Raw genomic sequence first — 21,682 nt, forward strand, 5'->3', positions numbered from 1 at the left:
TTCATCTGGTTGGCCACTGTGAGATCTAGGGGGCTCTGTGTTCTGATTGTGCTGGCTTCCACTAGCACAACCGAGTGGTCGAATCCAGCCCTCTCAGAACATGGAAACCCCATAAGAAGAGGCCTGTATGGGAGGCCCACAAGCAGGTTCCCCAGAGCTTCCCCCTTGCGATTCCTCCTCCTCTTCCAAAACGCTAGCTGTCTACATGCAGGAGTTTTGTTTTCTTCTTTAATGTGAAGAAGTGCTCCAGTCGTCTTTCCTCCACGCCCACAAACACCCCTTCTGAAATGCTACCGTCCCAGCAGAGCTGTTACCTTGTTCTTTTGCAGCATCAGCTGAGGGGCAGTGGTGGAGGAAAGATGAATACTTCCTCTCCCGCCTCACCCCGCAAGCAAAAACAGATCTGGAAGCTGAGGTCCATCGCCCAGTTAGGAGGTGGGGGGAAGTTGCGGCCAACCATCTTGGGCAAGGGTGGATGCCCAGCCCGAGCTACTTTCCCCCAGTCTCCATGTATCTGGGGGCAAGAACCCCTTCACGCCCCAGCCCTGCAGACCCCCAGGATGGACGGCATTAGGGACGGGGCTCTGGAAGGGAGTTGGGACCTCGGGCCACGTGGGGGCTGCTGGCGGGTTGCTGTTCCTGTCTCCCTCGCCCCACCAGGGCGGCATGATAGAGAGAGCGGGCTCAGGAACACTCGGAGCCGGCTCCTTGTAGCGCTTAGAGCCCCCTTTCCCACCCTCGGCCCCTCCCCGCGCCCCTCCCTTGGGGGGCCGGTTGGCTGTGTGCGTGCGCTGGTGGCGGTTGCGGTGGGAGCTGCGGCTGAAGCATTTCCCACACACGGGGCACTGGTACGGCTTCTCCCCTGTGTGGACCCTCCGGTGCCTCTCTAGGTGGGAGACGAAGCCGAAGCTCTTGCCGCAGGTGGTGCACTCGTAGGGCTTCTCGCCCCGGTGGGTCCGCTGGTGGGTCAGCAGCTGGGCGCCGGCCACAAAGCGCTTCCCGCACTCCTTGCACTTGTGGGGCTTCCCGCTCGAGTGGGTCCTCTGGTGCTGCAGGAGGGTGGAGCTGACGCTGAAGCTCTTCCCGCACTCGTTGCAGCAGTAGGGCTTCTCCCCCGTGTGGATCCTCCGGTGCCGGTCCAGGTGGGAGCTGACGCTGAAGCTCTTCCCGCAATCCCCGCAGGCGTAAGGCTTCTCCCCCGTGTGGATCCTCCGGTGCCTCTCCAAGTGCGAGCTCCAGCTGAAGCTCTTCCCGCAGTCGGCGCACCCATAACGCTTGCTCTTGGCCGCGTGGGATTTCTGGTGCTTGACCAGAGACACCAGCTCCCCGTAGGTCTTCCCGCACTCGCCGCACTTGTGGGGCCTGTCGGGCGAGTGCACGCGCTGGTGCCTCTCCAGGTGCGAGCTGACGCTGAAAGCCTTCCCACACTCTTCGCACCGGTACGGCTTCTCGCCCGTGTGGATCCTCTTGTGCTTGATGAGGGCCGAGCACCAGCTGAACTTTTTCCCGCACTCCGGGCACTGGTAAGGCCTCTCTCCCGTGTGGATCCTCTGGTGCTTCACCAGCGACGAACTCTGGCCAAAGCCTTTCCCGCAGTCTGCGCACTTGTGAGGCTTCTCGCTGCAAACCGGCGGCGAGACAGGCGGTGGTGGTGGGGAGGGCGGGTTGGGGGCGGCCCGTTTGCGGCTGCAGTCGGAGCATTTGGTGGGATCCCGGCCCCCTGCTGGGGACGTCCCGAGGTGATGGAGGGCGGCCGCGCTGAGGTAGAAGCTCTTGCCGCAGTCGGCGCACTGCCGTGGCTTCTCGCCCGTGTGGATCCGCTGGTGCCGGTAGAGGTGGGAGCTGCGGCTGAAGCTCTTCCCACAGTCGGTGCACTGATAGGGCCTCTCCCCCGTGTGAATCCTCTGGTGCCTCTCAAGGTGGGACGTGAAGCTGAAGCTCTTCCCGCAGTCAGGGCACTCGTACGGCTTCTGGCCCAGGTGCTTCCTCTGGTGAGCGGCCAGGTTGGCGCTGAGGTTGAAGCCCTTCCCGCAATCCCCACACTGGTAGGGCTTGTCGTTCGCGTGGGTCCTCTGGTGTTGCGCCAGGGTGGAGCTGACGGTGAAGCTCTTCCCGCAGTCTTTGCACTGGTACGGCTTCTCGCCGGTGTGGATCCGCCGGTGCCGCTCCAGGTGCGACCCGACGCTGAAGGCCTTCCCGCACTCCTTGCAGGCGTAGGGCTTCTCCCCGGTGTGGACCCTCCGGTGCCGCTCCAGGTGAGAGGTCCAGCTGAAGCTCTTCCCGCAGTCCTCGCACTTGTACGGCTTGTCGCCCGCGTGGCACTTCCGGTGCTTGGCCAGGGCCTCGGCCTCGGAGAAGCTCTTCTCACACCCGTCGCACTTGTGGGGCCTTTCGTCCAAGTGAAGCCTCTGGTGTCTGAGGAGGTTGGACTTTTGGCTGAAGCTTTTGCCGCACTCAGGGCAGTGGTGGCCCCTCTTGGTCCCTTGTGGCTTCCCAGAGGGCAGCAGGAGTTTAGAAGCGCTCACCGCCTGCTTTTCCTTCTCTGCCTTTCCTTCTGCTGCTTCCGTGCGCCTCGGTCTCCCTTCTGGCTGGCTCTCTGCCTCTACTGGACTTCCGTCCAAGGTGTTCTCTGTCTGCAGGTCTGTCTTGCTCAAAGCCTCTTGCTGATGGGTATCCTCATTCTTCCTGCTCAGCTCGTCACCTAAGACAAATGAAGCAAATGTGAGCTGCCTTCTGTGGTACACCTTTCACCACAACTTAACTGTCGCTGTTTTTTTGACAATAATTTTTATTAATTTTCAATTACAATAATTCATGGTAGTCTCACTATAACAATGCCAAATTACAATACAACTACTAATCCCAGTCATTCAAATGCCAAATTATATAATTTAGGTGGCCTCCCACGTGCTAGAATTGATAATTTACTTCGTTTCTGCGTTCCAAGATCTTATTCCTCTCAATTACATTCCATTCAAAATAACCACCCCTTATTTAACAACTGTGGGTGGTGCTGTGGTATAAATCACTGAGCCTAGGGCTTGGCAGTCGGAAGGTTGGCGGTTCGAATCCCCATAACGGGGTGAGCTCCCGTTGTTCGGTCCCAGCTCCCGCCAACCTAGCAGTTCGAAAGCACGCCAGTGCAAGTAGATAAATAGGTACCACTCTGGCAGGAAGGTAAATGGCATTTCCGTGTGCTGCTCTGGTTTCACCAGAAGCGGCTTAGTCATGCTGGCCAAATAACCCAGAAATATTGTCTGCAGACAAACGTCGGCTCCCTTGGCCAATAAAGCGAGATGAGCGCCGCAACCCCAGAGTTGTTTGTGATTGGACTTAACTGTCAGGGGTCCTTTACCTTTACCTTTTATTTAACAACTGCAGTATTAACGACATCCATTCATCTTGACATATTTAATGATTTATAAACTTATAGGTGAAGCTGTATCTTTATTCCTCCTGTGTGTGACAATTATTCCATCCGTGGTATTCCTTCCTGTCCTTGTAAAGTGTTATGTCTATCTTTTCCCAGCCAATGCTTTCATCATGCCTTGGGCAGAGCTAATATCCCATCGTTATTTCAAAAGTTCTCCACTGCGCCATCGAGTGGTTCATTGTTTTACAACTTTTACCAAAAAGCTCCCAAAGATCTATGCTCACATCGTTTTGCAACTTCAACAGCAGCTCCCGACAAGTTAATAACTTAGCCCTGAATGACTGGCATCTCCAGAATGGGAAGAGTTGTGGGGGGGATGGGGATCTCTCTGTCTGGTATTTGATCTGCAATGGCTCATTCACACATGCAAGTCACCACTTGATAACCAACAGAGTAATTGAGTGTTGAACATGTAGATGAGAATCAGTCCTGGATACGCTATAAGTGCCTGAAAGGGACACAACTTATCGCACCACGTCGTTCAGGTTGGACCTAGCTGGAATAGCTCAGTCGGTAGAGCATGAGACTCTTAATCTCAGGGTTGTGGGCAGTGGCGTAGCGTGGGTTGTCAGCACCCGGGGCAAGGCAAGTAATTTGCGCCCCCTAACCCGTGGATTTGCGCCCCCTAACCCGTGGATTTGCGCCCCCTAACCCTAACCCCCAGATGTTGCGCCCGGTGCGGCCGGCCCCCCCCTGCACCCCCCCACGCTACGCCACTGGTTGTGGGTTCAAGCCCCACATTGGGTAAAAGGATTCCTGCATTGCAAAAGGTTGGATGACCCTCGTGGTCCCTTCCAACTCTACAATTCTATGATTCCCAGACAGGATAGACCACTAGTCTGGTTGAGGACGGCTACCTTTGAGTTCTGAAGTTCAATTCCATTTTTAAAAAATGCTGGTTCCTCACCTGGGCTAGTCTCACTTGGCATCTCCCTTCCCTCCGGCTCCTGAAAATCTGGAACCCATGGGTCTTCCCCTCGGTCCATCCAGGAGAGCAGGTCAGGTTTGGAAAGTGGAAATCCAGCTGATGAGAAAACGAAGGGGCACTTCAGTAAAGGTAAAAAGGTAGTGGTTAAGAGTGGTAGACTCGTAATCTGGTGAACTGGGCTCGCATCTCTGCTCCTCCACATGCAGCTGCTGGGTGACCTTGGGCCAGTCACACTTCTCTGACGTCTCTCAGCCCTACTCACCTCACAGAGTGTTTGTTGTAGGGGAGGAAGGGAAAGGAGAATGTTAGCCACTTTGAGACTCCTTAAAAGGTAAAGGTACCCCTGGATGGATTAAGTCCAGTCAAGGGTGACTATGAAGTTGTGGCGCTCATCTCACTTTCAGACCGAGGGAGCTGGTGTTTGTCCACAGACAGCTTTCCGGGTCACGTGGCCAGCAGGACTAAACCACTTCTGACGCAACGGGACACTGTGACGGAAGCCAGAGCACCCGGAAATGCTGTTTACCTTCCCGCCACCATGGTATCTATTTCAGTGTCTCCCAACCTTTTTTGGGCAAAGGCACACTTGTTTCATGAAAAAAATCTCGAGGCACACCACCATTAGAAAATGTTTAAAAAATTAACTCTGCGCCTATATTGACTATATATAAAGTAATTCTCTTTAATAGGAATCAAATAAACACAAAGAAAGTAAACCCTATGAGAAAATCCTATGAGAGAAGAGAGCAAATGTTATTAGAAGCTGGGGAAATATCCATGTAAACGTAACGGATTCAAATACTTAAAAGGAGGTGCTGAGCCCTTGACATATGCCTGTAAAAAGGTTGTTGTTGGCGTTGTTAATTGAATTAGTATTCTGCCTTTCAACCCAAACATCTCCAGGGCAGTAATGTAGCTGGCATGAGTCTGATTTAAATTGTGCTTATACTGTGAATCTAAATTCAATTTCATTTATAATGAATTGATTTATTATTTATTAAAGTATTTAGGCTGCCTTTCGGGATAAAGAAATCCCCACAGAGTGGTTTGCAATGCAATGCATTGCAATAAATAAAATAAAATAAAATAAAATTTATTTAAAGCTCCACAAAGGTTATGTGGGACACTGTTCAAACTCTTTGTGATTAGGATTTCAATAATTTCCTGATAGTCCAGTTCTCTGTATTTCCCAGGTGATCCTTATTTCACCTGGCCTTGGCTTTCCTTGTGCTGACTATCCATTTTCTTTCATAGTATGGGAAGAGACTGTCTGCCCAAACAAGCCCAACTGCTGCCTGCTTTACAGAACCTCCTGGATGACTACGGATTTATGTCACTGCCCATTTCCATGAAAGATTTATTCATGCATTTTGCACAATGCCACAATCCCACATGCAACTTTTAAAAAGGATAATAAAGGATGATTTCATTTATAATGAATTGATTTATTATTTATTAAAGTATTTAGGCTGCCTTTCGGGATAAAGAAATCCCCACAGAGTGGTTTGCAATGCAATGCATTGCAATAAATAAAATAAAATAAAATCTATTTAAAGCTCCACAAAGGTTATGTGGGACACTGTTCAAACTCTTTGTGATTAGGATTTCAATAATTTCCTGATAGTCCAGTTCTCTGTATTTCCCAGGTGATCCTTATTTCACCTGGCCTTGGCTTTCCTTGTGCTGACTATCCATTTTCTTTCATAGTATGGGAAGAGACTGTCCGCCCAAACAAGCCCAACTGCTGCCTGCTTTACAGAACCTCCTGGATGACTACGGATTTGTGTCACTGCCCGTTTCCATGAAAGATTTATTCATGCATTTTGCACAATGCCACAATCCCACATGCAACTTTTAAAAAGGATAATAAAGGATGATCTGCATGACTGCCTTGGCAAGCGCAATACCTGCCAGGCTCAACGGCCGGTCTCGCGCTGCCGCTTCCCGCGCTCTCAAGGCCCCGGGAGGAGGAAGGCGTGAAGGGAATCCCGAAGGCGCGAAAACCTCGCGCATGCGCAGGCCTTCCGCCTGCGACAGCCCAGTAGGCCGGCCGAAGCGAGCGGCGATGGGATGTGGAAGGGAGCTCGCTCGCCGCCCCGCGTGTGCCTATGTGGGGCACGTTACACTGACATAACTTAATCAAATTATGAGTCCTGTGAAGGAGATGATTCTCTCTATACATTCTTTTCTTCTTTATTAAGTAGTCTTATATGCTATTCATATCTTCTTCTTCTAAAGCTGCATTATTGTTGTGTATAACTTCCTACACCTTTTCCAGTTCTCTTTAACAGCCTTCTCATTAAATTTGCCTCTCCCTCCCCCCCCCCGCGCCGTGTGCACACTGAGACTGCGCCCACATCACGCACTTAAAACACATTTTAAGCACTTTCCCCCCTCCCAAGAATCTTGGGAGTTGATGTTGGTTAAGAGCGCCGGGAACTGTAGCATTAAATGTGCTTTAATGGTGTGCATTCAGCTTTGATGTAAATGCTTTCATTGAGCGAGCAACCATGACCGCAAGATCTTTCCTTGGAAAATCACTGCCAGTTCAGGACCTGCCACTGCATATGTGAAGGCTTTCCAGAACGCATCGCTTTATGCTTACATTGAACCTCATCTGCTGCCCATTCTCAGCTTAGAGAGCTGCTTTGGCATTTCTTCACTGGTTGCTTGGGTTCCCCACCCCACCCCCATACATATATATATTGGGGTTTTATATTTCAGCACGCGTTTTGCAACCCTGGAGAAATCAACGTACTAAAAAGAACGCAGGGAAACGCCCAGCTTCAAACAGCAGCACGTGGAGGGCAAGAGGCGTGACGACGGGGGGCGGGGCTTAGGGGCTCACCCCCGCAGTCTCCTCCCACTGGTTTAGTTAACTCGTTTACAGAGCGCTCGAAAAGGGCTTAAGATTCACTAGGAATAGTGCGCTTGACGGTACACGTGAAACTCTGGATTTAGTGGTTTTCCACGCCGGCTTTAGACGGTCGTGTGCATTACAGTACTGGACTTCCTTCGAAATGTGGTGATTCTGGCTGGCTGTACCCCAGGGCCCCCCTGCTCACTGGACTTCTGCCCCAGAGCCCTACACAGAGGAAGAGAAACGGGTCTCTTTGCATCTCGTCTGGGGAAAATAATAGCCGAGAGGAAGCAGGCTGCGGACTGATAGGGAAGCTCGAGAGAGGGACTCGTTTCTGCAAATGTGAGGCATGGGATCCGCGACACTTCCGCCTACGATCTCCCCTTCACTTAAAAACAAACAAACAAACCCTTCCCTCCAGCCCCACGGAAGCCGGAAGCCGTGTAGTGAAAGGGGCAGTGGAGGGCTGTCTGAGCCCCGCAGCTTGTTGTCGCTTTTGCAGTGCGTGGGGGAATCTGCTCCTTGGGCAATGGTGCTTCCCGGCACTTGAGAGCAACTAGGCAGGCGGAGGGAACGGGACGCTAATTACCTTTGTCACCATCTCCTTTTCTACCCTAAAGTGAGCAGGAAGCATATAATCTGCCCTGTCAGAGAGGAGGCTGAGCAGGGTGAAAGCCCCGCCCCCACCCTCCTGCAGCCCCACATGCCTCGAGTCGCAGGGCTGTCATGTTACAGCCCCGTGACGTCAGCGCCACGCAGGCAGCCAGACGGAGAGAGCCCTGCGCTGGGCGGCCTCTCCTCACCGCCGCCGCCCCGCCTCTCGCCGCCCGACTCGCCCGCCTCCCTCCCACGGCACACCAGGCAACATCTCGCGGCACACTAGTGTGCCGCGGAACACCGGTTGGGAAACACTGATCTATTTATCTACTTGCACTGGCATGCTTTCGAACTGCTAGGTTGGCAGGAGCTGGGACCAAGCAATGGGAGCTTACCATTGTTGCGGGGATTTGAACCACCGGCCTTCTGATCGGCAAGCCCAAGACCACAGCGCCACCCGCATCCCTACCTGGCACTTCAGTACCCTGAACAGGGCGCCATCTCTCTTTCTTGCTTGGTTACCTTCCTTTGCATGTTTGCTCAAGTGACACTTGCAGTGCAATCATATGCAGGTCTTCTCAGAAGCTCACAGCCAGACTATGCTGTTATGAGAGCCACCAACTTATGGGGCAACCCTAACTGTATCTACTCAGAAGTCAATCCAACCGAATTCGCTGGGGCTTACCCCAAGGTCAGAACGTAAGAGGAGTCCTGCTGGATCAGGCCAATGGCCCGACTAGTCCAGCATCCGGTTCCCACAGCGGCCCACCAGATGCTTATGAGAAGCCCACCAGCAGGATCTGATCGCATGAGCCCTCTCCCTTCCTGGGGTTTCCAGCATCTGGTGTTCAGAAGCATCACTGCCCCTGATTCAGTCGGCAGAATTTTTTTCTGAGTGCAGAATGTGGGTTGATACAGCAAATAATTTCCATTGTTGTTGTTGTTTTTTCTCATAGAGCACAATGTTTACTGCATGGGACTCACCTGACGCCAGTCCTCTGCGATGCGAGTCGGCCAGCGCAGTGATCCGGGGAAGGCTGATGGCCATCTCTTCTGCTAACAAGAAGATGAGAGGATGCCGTCAGAACACAAGGCAGGCTGGCCGGGTCGTTGGGCTTTGAGCATTGAGATGCCGCTGGCTAACTTTCCCCACGCTAAAGCGTTCTCCCAGTGCAAACCCTCTTCACTGCAGCAACACTCTCCTCCCTACCTTCTGTAGTGGCTGGGTTACGCTAATCCAGAATGTGGTAGCTAGACTGGGGGTAGCCGCCAAGACCACATAACACAGGTCTTGAAAGAGATACATTGGCTCCCAGTACATTTCCGAGCACAATTCAAAGTGTTGGTGTTGAGCTTTAAAGCCCTAAATGGCCTCGGCCCGGTATACCTGAAGGAGCGTCTCCACCCCCATCGTTCAGCCCAGACATTGAGGTCCAGCTCAGAGGGCCTTCTGGCGGTTCCCTCACTGCGAAAAGCAAAGCTACAGGGAACCAGGCAGAGGGTCTTCTTGGTAGTGGCGCCTACCCTGTGGAACGCTCTCCCATCAGATGTCAAGGAAATAAAGAACTACCTGATGTTTAGAAGACATTTGAAGATAGCCATTTTGATGTATTTTTAATCTTTGTTGGAAGCCACCCAGAGTGGCTGGGGAAACCCAGTCAGATGGGTGGGGTGCAAATAAATTATTATTATTATTATTATTATTATTATTATTATAAATGCGTCAGGGAATATATTTTCTAAGTGCAGAAGCCACCAGAACATTCTGGTACATTCTGCTTTCAAAGGTTCTCAAGTGTTCTGGAGGGCACAGAGAGGGCACAGCTGATGGTTTTTCTACTGCACTATCTCCAAACTTCAAGCATGTTTGCCCCAGAGACAGTCTACATCAACTGCCTGCTGGGGAGCTCACATACTCTTCATTCTTGTACCATCATGTTCTTACTTTCATTTTGTCATTTATATTCAGCCGGTGTGATTTTTTTTTTTGACTGCTGAAACTGGATTTGCTCTAAAGGAGCTCAGTTTTGCCTTGCTAGGGAGCTAGCAACAAACGGTAAGATGGATGCCTTAGTAAATCTCTACTCAATACATTTTCTGCCATCTGTGTCTTTACGGAATCTACTTATCCGCCAAAAGTTCTGCTATTCCGCTAACCAAATGACAATTTAAGACCCTGGAGAGCCCTGCCAATCAGTGTAGGCAATACAGTGGTACCTCAGGTTAAGTACTTAATTCGTTCTGGAGGTACGTTCTTAACCGGAAACTGTTCTTAACCTGAAGCATCACTTTAGCTAATGGGGCCTCCTGCTGCTGCCGTGCCGCTGGAGCACAATTTCTGTTCTCATCCTGAAGCAAAGTTCTTAACCCGAGGTACTATTTCTGGATTAGCAGAGTCTGTAACCTGAAGCATACGTAACCCGAGGTACCACTGTACTGAACTAGATGGGTCAATAGCTTGACTTGAGATAAAGGCCGCTTCCTATTCACCCTTGCCCACGGAGTTCTTTGGGGCGTAGTAGAGACCGATAGGCTTTCACTGCCAGTCCCTTATATTACAGTAATATATTACAGCAATAATCATAAAAATAAAAACAGGCTGTCTCGCAGGCTGTTTCTTTTAAAAATCCAAGTGTGGCTACTTTTTTTTATTTATTTACCTTTTCTCTCTGACATGACAGGAATGTAGAAGGAGTTGTAAAGAATGGAATGGCGGTGACAGAATAAGGAAAATGTCAATTGTGGAAGGTAATGCACGTGGTTGTCTAAAGGGAGAAGGTCCTCGTGTTCCAGGGTCCAGAATTGCCTCACTGGCACCGCTGGAATCCTTACCCAGAGAGATTAGCGTCTCATAATTCTCCTGCATGATATTCCAACAGAGGGCTCAGGTGGCGAGGCCCTGCTCTCCTGCGAAGCGCACCTTTGGTCTCGGAGGCCTCTCGCATCTGTAAGGAGAAGTTTGCCCATCCATCAAGCTAGCCCTGGAGGAAAACCTGCCTGCTCAATTTGAAATGCACATTTCTGCCCAGGTGTGAATGACGTTGACTTTGAGAGCCAGTGTGGTGTAGTGGTTAAGAGCGGTTGACTCGTAATCTGGTGAACCGGGTTCGCGTCTCCGCTCCTCCACATGCAGCTGCTGGGTGACCTTGGGCCAGTCACACTTCTCTGAAGTCTCTCAGCCCCACTCACCTCACAGAGTGTTTGTTGTGGGGGAGGAAGGGAAAGGAGAATGTTAGCCGTTTTGAGACTCCTTCGGGTAGTGATAAAGCGGGATATCAAATCCAAACTCTTCTGCAGGGGAAAAACAACCCTAAGATAAGACCTGCTCATTGTGGCAAACATTTGAATGCATGCTCTTAATGTTTTCTTCCACATGGCAGGTTCGGGGGACCATTTTCAACCTGAGGGCCATATTTCCCTCTGGGCAGCTCTCCAAGGGCCACATGCCAGAGGTGGGCTGGGCCAGAGGCCAAAGTGGGCGGAGCAACACATTTAAATGTTACCTTTGTACCATAGACTAGTTTTTACGCACATCCACACACCTTCCAGAAAAGCAATAGGCATTTTCAGAGTTCAAGTGACTCATTCCTGCCAGGATAAACTTGGGGTGCATTTAGCGCATTGAAGACATTTCACTGCAGGGTTTCCCAAACTTGGGTCTCTGGTTGTTTTCGGACTACAGTTCCCACCATCCCTGACCACTGGTCTTCCTAGCTGGGGATGATGGGATTTGTAGTTCAAAAACAGCTGGCGACCCAAGTCTCTGTGTAACCTGGGTTTTGGTTATGTCTGCCTGAACTATAAACCAGGACTGCACACCTACCTGAGTATCAGGGATTGGCTCTTTGTGGTGCCTAGTGAAAAATCAGAAAGAAAGGAAGGTTAGTATGCAACAGACTGGGTATAAATAAAGGGACATTTTCCCTCTTACACTTATATCCTAGGTTTCTTCCATCACGGGACCCAAATCACACTACATGTGGTACCCAGGTGTTCTCCTTTCCAGCCACGGACCAGACCCAGGCCTGCTTAGCCTCAGCAAGGTGGTGGTGCCCCTTGGACCACACCCTGGGACTACAACTCCCATAATTCCTGTGTGGGCTGGGGCTGCTGGGAGCTGGAGTCCAGCAATATCCAGAAGGCCACAAGCTTTTAGTCTCTCTGGCCCCACCATCACAGAATGGCAACACCACACAAATACTGATGAACTCCCTTCCTGGGAGGGCAACCTTGTTCCACCCACCTTGGCCTTTAGATGCCTGGTGACGGGGGTTCTTTTCTTGATAGCTTGTAGGTATTTGACAGTTTCCAGAGGGGTGACCACATTTGAATGCTTCCAGACAGGGGCTTATTAACTCAGATGGGTCCCTCAGATATCACAAATGGCTCAGGGTATATTTTCTTTTTAACTTATTGGCAGTGGTGTTTGGTCCATGAGGGTGACCCACCAACCTAAGTCTATCGTCTGCCAGCGTTCTTCCTTCTAACCGTTCAAAGGAAGAAGTCAGCATCTTCTTCCTCTCCATCGAGCTCAAGAGTTGCTCTTCAGTAGGGAAGAGGATGGAGAGCCAGTGTGGTGTAGTGGTTAAGAGCGGTAGACTCGTCATCTGGGGAACCGGGTTCGATTCCCCGCTCCTCCACATGCAGCTGCTGGGTGACCTTGGGCCAGTCACACTTCTTGGAACTCTCTCAGCCCCACTCACCTCACAGAGTGTTTGTTGTGGGGGAGGAAGGGAAAGGAGAATGTTAGCCGCTTTGAGACTCCTTAGGATAGTGATAAAGCGGGATACCAAATCCAAACTCTTCTTCTTCTACTACTTGGCTGCCTGCTGTTGACTCTGTCTCCCCCTAGTGTTGGGCTCCCTGCCTTCCACCCCGTCAGTTCCAACGAGAACCAGCCACCGTGGCTTACCGGATCTTTCTGCAGGAATCAAAATTAAATCAGCGACACACGCTGGCATATCGATGCTGCCAAGGTCACACAGATGCCGTGAAACACTTGCATGCCTGGGCAGCACCCATCCTGCAATAAGCACCTGTCTGGCAGCCCCTTTAGTCTGTTGTAGAAAATGAACGCGAAAATCTTGTGGCACCTTGAAAGCCGGTGGAGTAAGTTAAGGTGCACCAGATCCAAACCCTGTTTGGCAGCAGGGCTTCTGTTGCTGCTCTGCGTAAGAGGAAACAAGCCTTTAAAATAGTATTCTGTGCTGGGTGGTCAGGCCACCTGATTAAGCGGAAAAATCTTAGGATGCAGCCTGGGTCCTCTGTCTCTCGCCCTGTTCCATCCATAAAGCACCCATTTTGGGGGACTTGGTGAGCTGAGCAAATTACACTGAGTTGGTGTTGGAGACTTAACTCTGGTTGAGCCAGAGATCTGCTGCATCCTTGGCAATAATAATAATAATAATCTATTATTTATAACCTGACCATCTGGCTGGATTTCCCCAGCTACTCTGGGTGGCTCCCAACAGAATCAAAAGCACAATAAAACACCAGACATTAACAACTTCTCTGAACAGGGCTGCCTTCAGAGGTCTTCTGAAAGTCAGATAGTTTATTTCCTTCACATCTGAAGGGAGGGTGTTCCACAGGGTGGGTGCCACTACTGAGAAGGCCCTCTGTCTGGTTCCTTGTAACTTGGCTTCTCGCAGCGGGGGAACCATCAGAAGGCCCTTGGAGCTGGACCTCAGTGTCTGGGGCTGAAGGATGGGGTGGAGACGGTCCTTTAGGTATACTAGGCCGAGGTCATTCAGGGCTTTAAAGGTCAGCACCAACACTTTGAATTGTGAGCTTTGAATAGCTGCTCATCCTGGCTGATCTTGACATAGGATTGCCCTCTTAAACAAATGGCATAAGCAAATTATGACATAAGCTTCTGTGCATTGCATACAGTCCACTTTCTCAGATACATGAAGTGTTAACCAGAGTAGGGCGGATGGCCACTTTTCATAATGCAAATACCACTGTCTATATACTGTCCTCCGTTTATAACCTACACAAATATGTAGGATTACTCTTCATGCAACTGAGAACCTGAAATACAGCCCATGAAAGTTTATGCCATAATAATTTATTCAGCATTCATCCCAAAGTTTACGTGGTGACTGGTCTGCACTGAGCTCCACATGCAGCTGCTGGGTGACCTTGGGCCAGTCACACTTCTCTGAAGTCTCTCAGCCCCACTCACCTCACAGAGTGTTTGTTGTGGGGGAGGAAGGGAAAGGAGAATGTTAGCCGCTTTGAGACTCCTTCGGGTAGTGATAAAGCAGGATATAAAATCCAAACTCTTCTAAAGATTAGTTGTGCAGAGGCAGTGTAGGCAGCCTTTGGCCTGCCTGCCAGCTGTTGCTGAACTACAACTCCCATCATCATTGGCCATGCTTGCTGCGGGGGATGGGAGTTGTAGTCCAGCAAAACATGCAACAGGCCAAAGGTTTCCCACGCCAGAGCTTGAATCCGCTTTAATTGCGCAAACCCAAATTCCCTGGCAAAATAATGACAGTGGAAGTGCCCTTAGTCTTTGTTTATTCTAGAACATAATGTATTTGTGGTTTTAGATTGTGATTTTATGTTGTGAACTGCCCTGAGACCTGCGGACATAGGGTGGTATACAAAGTTAATTTAATAATAATAATGCATTCATGGCGCTTTGCAATGCAAATGATTAACAAGGCAATAGGTCAACTAAAGACACATACAATACAAAAAAGTACTACAAACTCTTTTTATGCAAGAAAATTGGCAGGGGCGCCGACTTATAAAAAATATTGGGGGGGCCCATACCGGGGTCCTGCCGCTGGTTCGCTCGGGTAGCCGGGAGAACGCAGTTCGAGGTGGCGGTGTTGGGGATAGACCCTCGCTCAGGGCGCCACTAGACTTGGCGGCCGGCGGCCTATCTGGGGGGTTTTGGAGCGTATTTCGGCAGAGCGATTGGGGAGGAGGGGGCTTGTTGCCGTATTCTTCAGCTGAGCCGGAGATCCGCTGCTGGGGGTCCCTGGGCCGAGTTGTGAGCATGGCCTGCTGAAGGGAGATCCAGCTGATTGCGCGACGGGGACAGCCGGGGCTCTCTGGCTAGGGCGCGCGGCTGGCTGGCTGGAGAGGGAGCAGGTGGGGAGGAGGCGGGGGTCCTCACTCTCTTAGGAAACGCACCCGCGCGCCCGATTGCCACGAAGTCCGAAGGGTGCGTGTGTGGAATTAAAAAGCAAAAACGAGATACGGGCAGGGCAGGCAAAGAGTTTTCTGCAAGAGGATGGAGGGCAGGTTGAAGAGAAAATCACTCAGGATGAGACAGTCAAATCAGCCATGATAAAATGGGCTCAGGATATTGGGTATAACATCATGTTTGAGGACTGGGAAAGGTTATGGACCACCGGAATGAAATTCACGGCATGTAATGCCTTGAAGGAAAATATTATGAAAATGATTTATAGGTGGTACATGACCCCAGTCAAGCTTGCAAAAATATATCACCAGTCTGATAATAAATGTTGGAAATGTAAGGAGGCTGAAGGGACATTCTTTCACCTCTGGTGGACTTTTCCAAAAGTGAAGGCCTTCTGGGAAATGATCTATAATGAGTTAAAAAAGGTATTTAAGTATACCTTTCCCAAGAAACCAGAGGCCTTCCTCTTGGGCATTGTTGGCCAGAAAGTGTTAAAGAAGGATAGAACTTTCTTTATGTATGCAACTACAGCAGCAAGAATACTTATCGCAAAATATTGGAAGACACAAGATTTGCCCACACTGGAAGAGTGGCAGACGCAATTGATGGACTACATGGAACTGGCTTGTCGAGAACCAGCTCGACATCAGTAAGAAAATCAGTCTCACACCAAGATGACTTGAAGAAAAAGCTTTGGCTTTAGCCATGCAATGTTTATTGTGCGCAGTGAAAATAAGATCATCCTCTCTCCTCCAGCACTGCACTTGCTCTGCCTGGTACTCAAAAGTAACAATCAAAGGAATGCAACCTTGCCCTTGCCCACACAGACAAAGAGAGTGTTATGCTACGTGAGCCAATCATTAGTCTAGCATGAGGTGTTCACGCGCTCATCATGCTCTTAACAATATCTCGTGCTGTAAAATCACTCTGCAATAATAAGAACTCTGCTCATGCTCTTATGTACAAGCAATCATTTTCCCACATGCCCTCTTTTCTTGTTTATAAGAGGGACCCTTAATCAAAATCGCATTCCCATTACCTAAGCGTTTATATTTTGCAACATAAATTCCCCTTGTAAATAAAACCAACAATACATGCAATTACAATCAATAATATTTTTCTTAACCATACTCCATTAGGTAACCAAGAAAATAACCAGTCCCATGGATCAAAACCTTCAGGTGGATTCAAAGGATTATGGGTTATCATTTGTTCCATATAATCAATAATAGCAGAAATATTGGTTGATTGATCAGTTATATACATACAACAATGAAAATGAATTAAGACATAAATTCCACCTTTAGAGGCAAAGATTACATTTAAAGCATAAAAAATTTATAAAGCAACTTCTCTCATTTCTGACTTTTTTTTTTGTTTTTTTGTTAATTATTTTTAAAACAAAGATGATAGAATTAAAAACAAAGCTTCGGTCCAATTTGCCACAGAATAACCCTAAATCAGATTGAAGCAAATATGCAGATTTACTGCTCTTTCTCATCCAGTCCAACCAAGCATAAAAATCTCTACACGCAGCCTGTTGTTCATAAGTCATGTAGGTTGTGACATTATTAACTGAGACTTTTGGCCTATCACTCATAGTTGTAACATTAAGAAAACAAGAAGATTCATTAACATACTCATAGGTCCAATTACAATATGGATAATGACCTAATTTTTTTTTGCTATTATGATTAAAACGAAAACAATAAGACACTATTTCTGCAAGCAACAAAACACAGGTGATAAACTTATACGATTGTCCTTCATATTATTGCTAATCTTAAATGAAGCATTTACTGGAATGCTAGAATACCACCACCAAAAAAAAAAAAGGTTAAAAGCTTTGAGAAGCTTTTTAAAATCATTTTTCTCAGCAGCTATAAGGCACTAGCCAAGCACATTCCGCTTGCTGTAACTAAAAAGATTGCAACAAGGTCGAGAACAGAGCCCATTGTCTTCGTAGGCCTTGCTAAAGAACCATATTGCAACTTGCTTTCTGTCCAGGAACCATGCCAAAGCACAAAAATGAAACAACTGAAACACACTAAAGTCCCCTCACCCCTCCCTTGCCAAGAGTCCACAATAGTTCGAAGACAACCCTCTGTACATGCTCAGGGGACCACATCATAAGGCAGGACTCCTGAGGGAGGAGGAGAAAAAAATCTGGGGGGTAAAATCCAAGTGATGCCAATAAGGATGAGAATGGTAAATTAGTCCAAAGGCCACTTCCGAGCAACCTGTGTGATATTTCATGGCTCGATTATTGGCATGTAAAAACCACAATCCAGAAGAAGTCACACAACCATTTCTGCAGATACAGGAGCCCATTTGCTGTAAATAAGTCTCATGTATTGCTCCTTGTGCTGCTGAGTCAAAAGTCCAAGCCCAATGAAGCGTGGTGACACAGATGGGATGGTTGCTATTAGGAGGCAAAACCCAAGCGATGCCAGTCCAGCAAGGACATCTTTCAAAGCCAGGCTCACTTCCCAAACAAGAGGCAGCAAAACTGTAATGATGTTTGGTGGTTGAAGTGGCTTCCCAGGGAAAAGGGGGCCAATGCAGTAGTGATGAAGATGGCCTTTCAGCGTGCCAGGAAACACTGGAACAGCTGTGGAAGAGCCTCTTCCATTGCAGAGGTGATTGTGATCTTGTCCGCTGGATTCTTGTGTCCTTTAAGGGCAGAAAATAGTGGAGACAAAGTGGAGGTGGGCAGGTCCAAATAACTCTTTATCCAATTCAGCTGTCCAAGAATTTGTTGTAAATCCACCAATCTAAGATAACCAGGAAACTGTAGTTGAGGCGTAACTGGAATGGCTGCAGATGCTGTCAGCTTGTGTCCCAGGTACGTAATGGGTAAAGTCCGCTGGATTTTTTTCCTTAGCCACTGTCAAGCCAACAGGTTTTATCCTTTGCAGGATTTTGGGACACGGCGGAGGACAAGGCCGTGGCTAGCAGGCCGTGGCTAGCAGTGCCCACTGACTGGCAGGCTTTAAGCATATCAGCAATGGCTATATTTGATGTTGCCATTAGAAGGCTCAGTGCTTGCTTACAGTGCTCATTTGCATTATCAAACACAAGCTGGCGTACAATCGGTTCTTGTGCTGCCAGGTCCTGAACTTGCCGCTTGAAGGTATTATACAAGCGATCAACAAATTGTCCATAGGGCTTTGTAGGGCCCTGTCTGACGCTTCCCCATCGGCCATTGTGCTCAGTCTTGTCATCAGGGACAGAGGCCAAAGTCTCTTGGGCTGAGGCTGTGGTGGCTGCCCAATACATAGGATCAAGGGCCAACTGTTGGGCAATGGTAAGAAAATTGCCTCCTCCCGTCAGCCCATCGAGAACATTGGTTTGGGTCAGCATGACGGGGGCTGGGGGTGCAGGAGCAATCTCAGGAAAGAGATTTGGAGTATCAGAATCAAAAGGCAGCAACGGAGCTGCAGTACAAAGAATCTCTTCTTGGAGAGGAGTGTAAATGGGGGGTGTGGAATGCGAAGAATGCAGAGGAGGGACGACAGGAGCCTTTGGTGGGGCATATACAGCAGAAGGCGGCAATGCTGGATATATCAAGGGAAAGTCGGCAGGCAAAGAAACAGATGCTGCAGCCAAAAGGAGATTGGCTGGAGTCAAACTGGACATTGCTGTGTAAACTTCAGACCAGGCATGCAAAACTCTGACATCAATCTGAGGATGGTTTTGGAAAAATTGTCCTATCCTTTCCCAGTCTTTTAAACTATAATTCCCATGCTGAGGAAACCAGGGACAGTGAATATCCAATGCTTCTATAAGAGACACGATATCAGCATCTGAGACAATGAGGCTGTTGCTGGCCAAGAGAAATTTAAGGTCTTCAAAAAACTTTTTCTGTGGTGGAGAGAGAGACTGCCCCATAATGGCAAAAGAAAGGGGGGGGGGTCGGGAGCACTCACCAGGGATCCACTAGGTGGATGAACGACGCGTCTGCAGCCCTTGCCGGGCAAGATAAGTGCTGATAAGTCCTTAACGTAGTCCAGAATCACATACACGGGGTACCAAGGGAGCACTCACCGGGATCCATAGCGGATGAAAGACGTGTGGTGAGCGCTGAACGATGAGAAACAACGTGGAGTCCGAAGGTAGTCACACGGGGTACCAATTGTCGAGAACCAGCTCGACATCAGTAAGAAAATCAGTCTCACACCAAGATGACTTGAAGAAAAAGCTTTGGCTTTAGCCATGCAATGTTTATTGTGCGCAGTGAAAATAAGATCATCCTCTCTCCTCCAGCACAGCGCTTGTTCTGTCTGGTACTCAAAAGTAACAATCAAAGGAATGCAACCTTGCCCTTGCCCACACAGACAAAGAGAGTGTTATGCTACGTGAGCCAATCATTAGTCTAGCATGAGGTGTTCACGCGCTCATCATGCTCTTAACAATATCTCGTGCTGTAAAATCACTCTGCAATAATAAGAACTCTGCTCATGCTCTTATGTACAAGCAATCATTTTCCCACACTGGCTGAAATGACTGGCAGAATCCGAGATTTGGGAGAAGAAACAACGGAAGAGGACTGGAAAAAATTTAAGGACTATTTACAAAAACAATATAAGTTGTATGAATGTTAAAAATTTACACGATTCGGAAACTATAGCTTCAGCAATTAGATTTGGGAAACAGGAAATTATATTTTAAGTAAGAAAAGGTCAAAATCTAAGGTAATACTATGTTTAATTTAAGATATAAGTAACTGATGAAAAGTATGTTAAATTTAGAGGTATAGTATTTGAAAAGTACAAAATAAGGTACGAAACAAGGTAATAATTTGCTGATATCTTTATTATAAAGAATGCAGGGTAAGGGAGATGCGAGGAAGTCCAGTTAGTTATATAAAAAATGTGTTGCATGGTTGGTTTTCTTTTCTTCCTTTTCTTTTTTTCTTTTTCTTGTTCTTTTACTTTTTTCTTCAGTGTATGTTTCTAACTTTGTATTTGAAAACTTAATAAAATATTTATAAAAAAAGAAGAAGAGAAAATCCTTTCGCTTTTCTGGGGCGCAGGGAAGTCTCAGAGCCGGAGGTTGGGGAAGGGACCCCCTTTGCTCTGCCCTCTTCTCCCGTCTTAGATTCGCATGGGGGTCCCCGCCCGAGCTTGCCTGGCCACCGGGCCACACAAGGGCCGCGCTCTACGCGGCGCACCTTGCTAGCCGCGCAGCTGTCCTCCGCGGCTGTGGAGCAGCCCTGCGCCGGTGCCCAGCCCCTCTGGGCGCCCGCTGCGCTGCCAATGACAAGCGGGCGACGTCGCGGGCGGGGAAGGCGTCGCTTTCTTTCCCGATCCTTCATCCTCCCAGTCTTCCAGCCCTTTTTTGGGTTGGAAGCTCGTCTCGTTCGCCCTTCTCCTTTCTTCACCCTGCGCGCAATTTTCCTCCCTCGTCTCCCTCCCCATTTCTCCTTCCTTCCTGACTGACTGACTGACGGGCTCGGGCTCAGGCTCGGGCTCGGGCTTCGGGTAGGGCTCGGGCTCAGGCTCGGGCTCGGGCAGCCACAGCGTCGGCGGTGTTGGCGATCGGCGGCGCGGGGGGATGGTCCTCCCTGGGGAGCCGGCGCTGCTCAATGGGGTTGCCAAGGAGACAGGCCGGCCGCCCCCCGCCCCCCGCCGCGCCGGTGCCCGTTATCGAGCTGGTGCGCGCTGGGCGCCCTATAAAAGCCGCGGGCGCGCCCACCGCCGCCCGAGATTATTGGGGGGGCTGAGCCCCCCCAAACGAATTTTTGAGGGGGCTCGGGCCCCCTCAAGCCCCATGGAGTCGGCGCCTATGAAAATTGGGACAGTTGCTGTTTCTAATTCTGCCTGGGTTTTGCTCCCTTCCCGGGTTCACTGGTTTGTTACAGCGACCCCATTCTTATTCCGTCAGGCAGCTTTATCATTTACACGTGTTAACTGCCTTCTCCGTAGATCAAGCGGCAGAGCTTGCATTGTATGAAGAAACACTATTTATTTTTTTAAAAAATCAGTAAACGAAAGCATGCCCTCATGCGCCACCAGTGAACAGCAAGCCCTTGCCTGATGGCAGCCGAGAATTTTTCATCGCATAGTAGATCCCCCCGTGGAAAGTGTGGGGCGGGGATGGGGCGGGGTCACCCCTTCTTCTTTCACCAACCTGCTTGTGAACGGGAGCATCTCCCGGGGTGGCCAATTCCGTGTCAAGCGAGGGCGCGCACAGCTTTGGGAGGTTCGCGCAGGCTGCAGCTCCGAGGCGCGCAGGCGATCAAGGCAGCAGGATGAGACGCAGCCACCGCCCCCCACCCTCCCCAGTCTTTTGCCTTCAGCTTCCTGACAACCCTCCAACCTCAGCCCCGGATCGGCTCTCCTTGCGAGCCGGAGACCTTCCCACCTTGGCCGGGCAATGGCAAGGGAGGCGTCCCGTCTAGGGCAGGCAGGTCTCCCGCGGGCATCGACTCCGGCTGGGGCGCCAGAGCAGCTGATCCGGCCCGCTTCTCAGCTGCATCCGAGTCACCCAGGAAGCGCAACGCCCGGAGGAAACACGCAGAGAGAGCGCGAGAGAGAAAGAGCCGCGTTTTTCTCTCTTCCCCAAGCCATACCCAGAGCCCTCTGGTGGCTGCTGAGGACGGAGCCTCCTCTCCGGACTGGCTTGGAAGATCTGGCCAGAGGGATGGATGGAGAGGCTCAGGGGGACCCGTCGCCAGCGGCTCTGTCTCCAGCTGCAGTG

At 49.7% G+C, this 21,682-nt stretch overlaps 1 protein-coding gene across 3 annotated transcripts; it reads right to left on the reverse strand.

Annotated features, from left to right (window-relative positions):
* Positions 1-214: 214 nt before the first annotated feature.
* On the reverse strand, positions 215-21,682 carry LOC309524661 (uncharacterized protein). 3 transcript variants are annotated; one of them, XM_082209509.1, is made up of 6 exons: positions 21,113-21,682; positions 11,642-11,672; positions 10,651-10,763; positions 8,803-8,871; positions 4,341-4,457; positions 215-2,701 (listed from the first exon to the last, which is right to left on the reverse strand). In XM_082209509.1, exons 3-6 carry the CDS (start codon positions 10,682-10,684, stop codon positions 429-431), a joined length of 2,493 nt encoding a protein of 830 aa, XP_082065635.1. In that variant the 5' UTR covers positions 10,685-10,763; positions 11,642-11,672; positions 21,113-21,682; the 3' UTR covers positions 215-428. The 3 variants fall into 3 exon arrangements, with proteins under 3 accessions (XP_082065635.1, XP_082065634.1, XP_082065636.1); XM_082209508.1 differs by having other exon boundaries at positions 8,803-8,874; positions 21,113-21,680; XM_082209510.1 differs by lacking the exons at positions 10,651-10,763; positions 11,642-11,672; positions 21,113-21,682 and adding an exon at positions 10,479-10,607.

Source organism: Podarcis vaucheri, assembly GCF_965113315.1.
Source record: "Podarcis vaucheri genome assembly, chromosome: 2".
Classification (NCBI taxonomy): Eukaryota; Metazoa; Chordata; class Lepidosauria; order Squamata; family Lacertidae; genus Podarcis; species Podarcis vaucheri.

Coding starts and splice junctions, on each gene's coding strand:
- LOC309524661 (XM_082209508.1), bottom strand. CDS start 10,684: ATGCAGGAGAATTATGAGACGCTAATCTCTCTGG. Junction 8,875..10,650: donor TGAGACGCTAATCTCTCTGG/GTAAGGATTCCA, acceptor TCTTCTTGTTAG/CAGAAGAGATGGCCATCAGC. Junction 4,458..8,802: donor TCGCAGAGGACTGGCGTCAG/GTGAGTCCCATG, acceptor TTTTCTCATCAG/CTGGATTTCCACTTTCCAAA.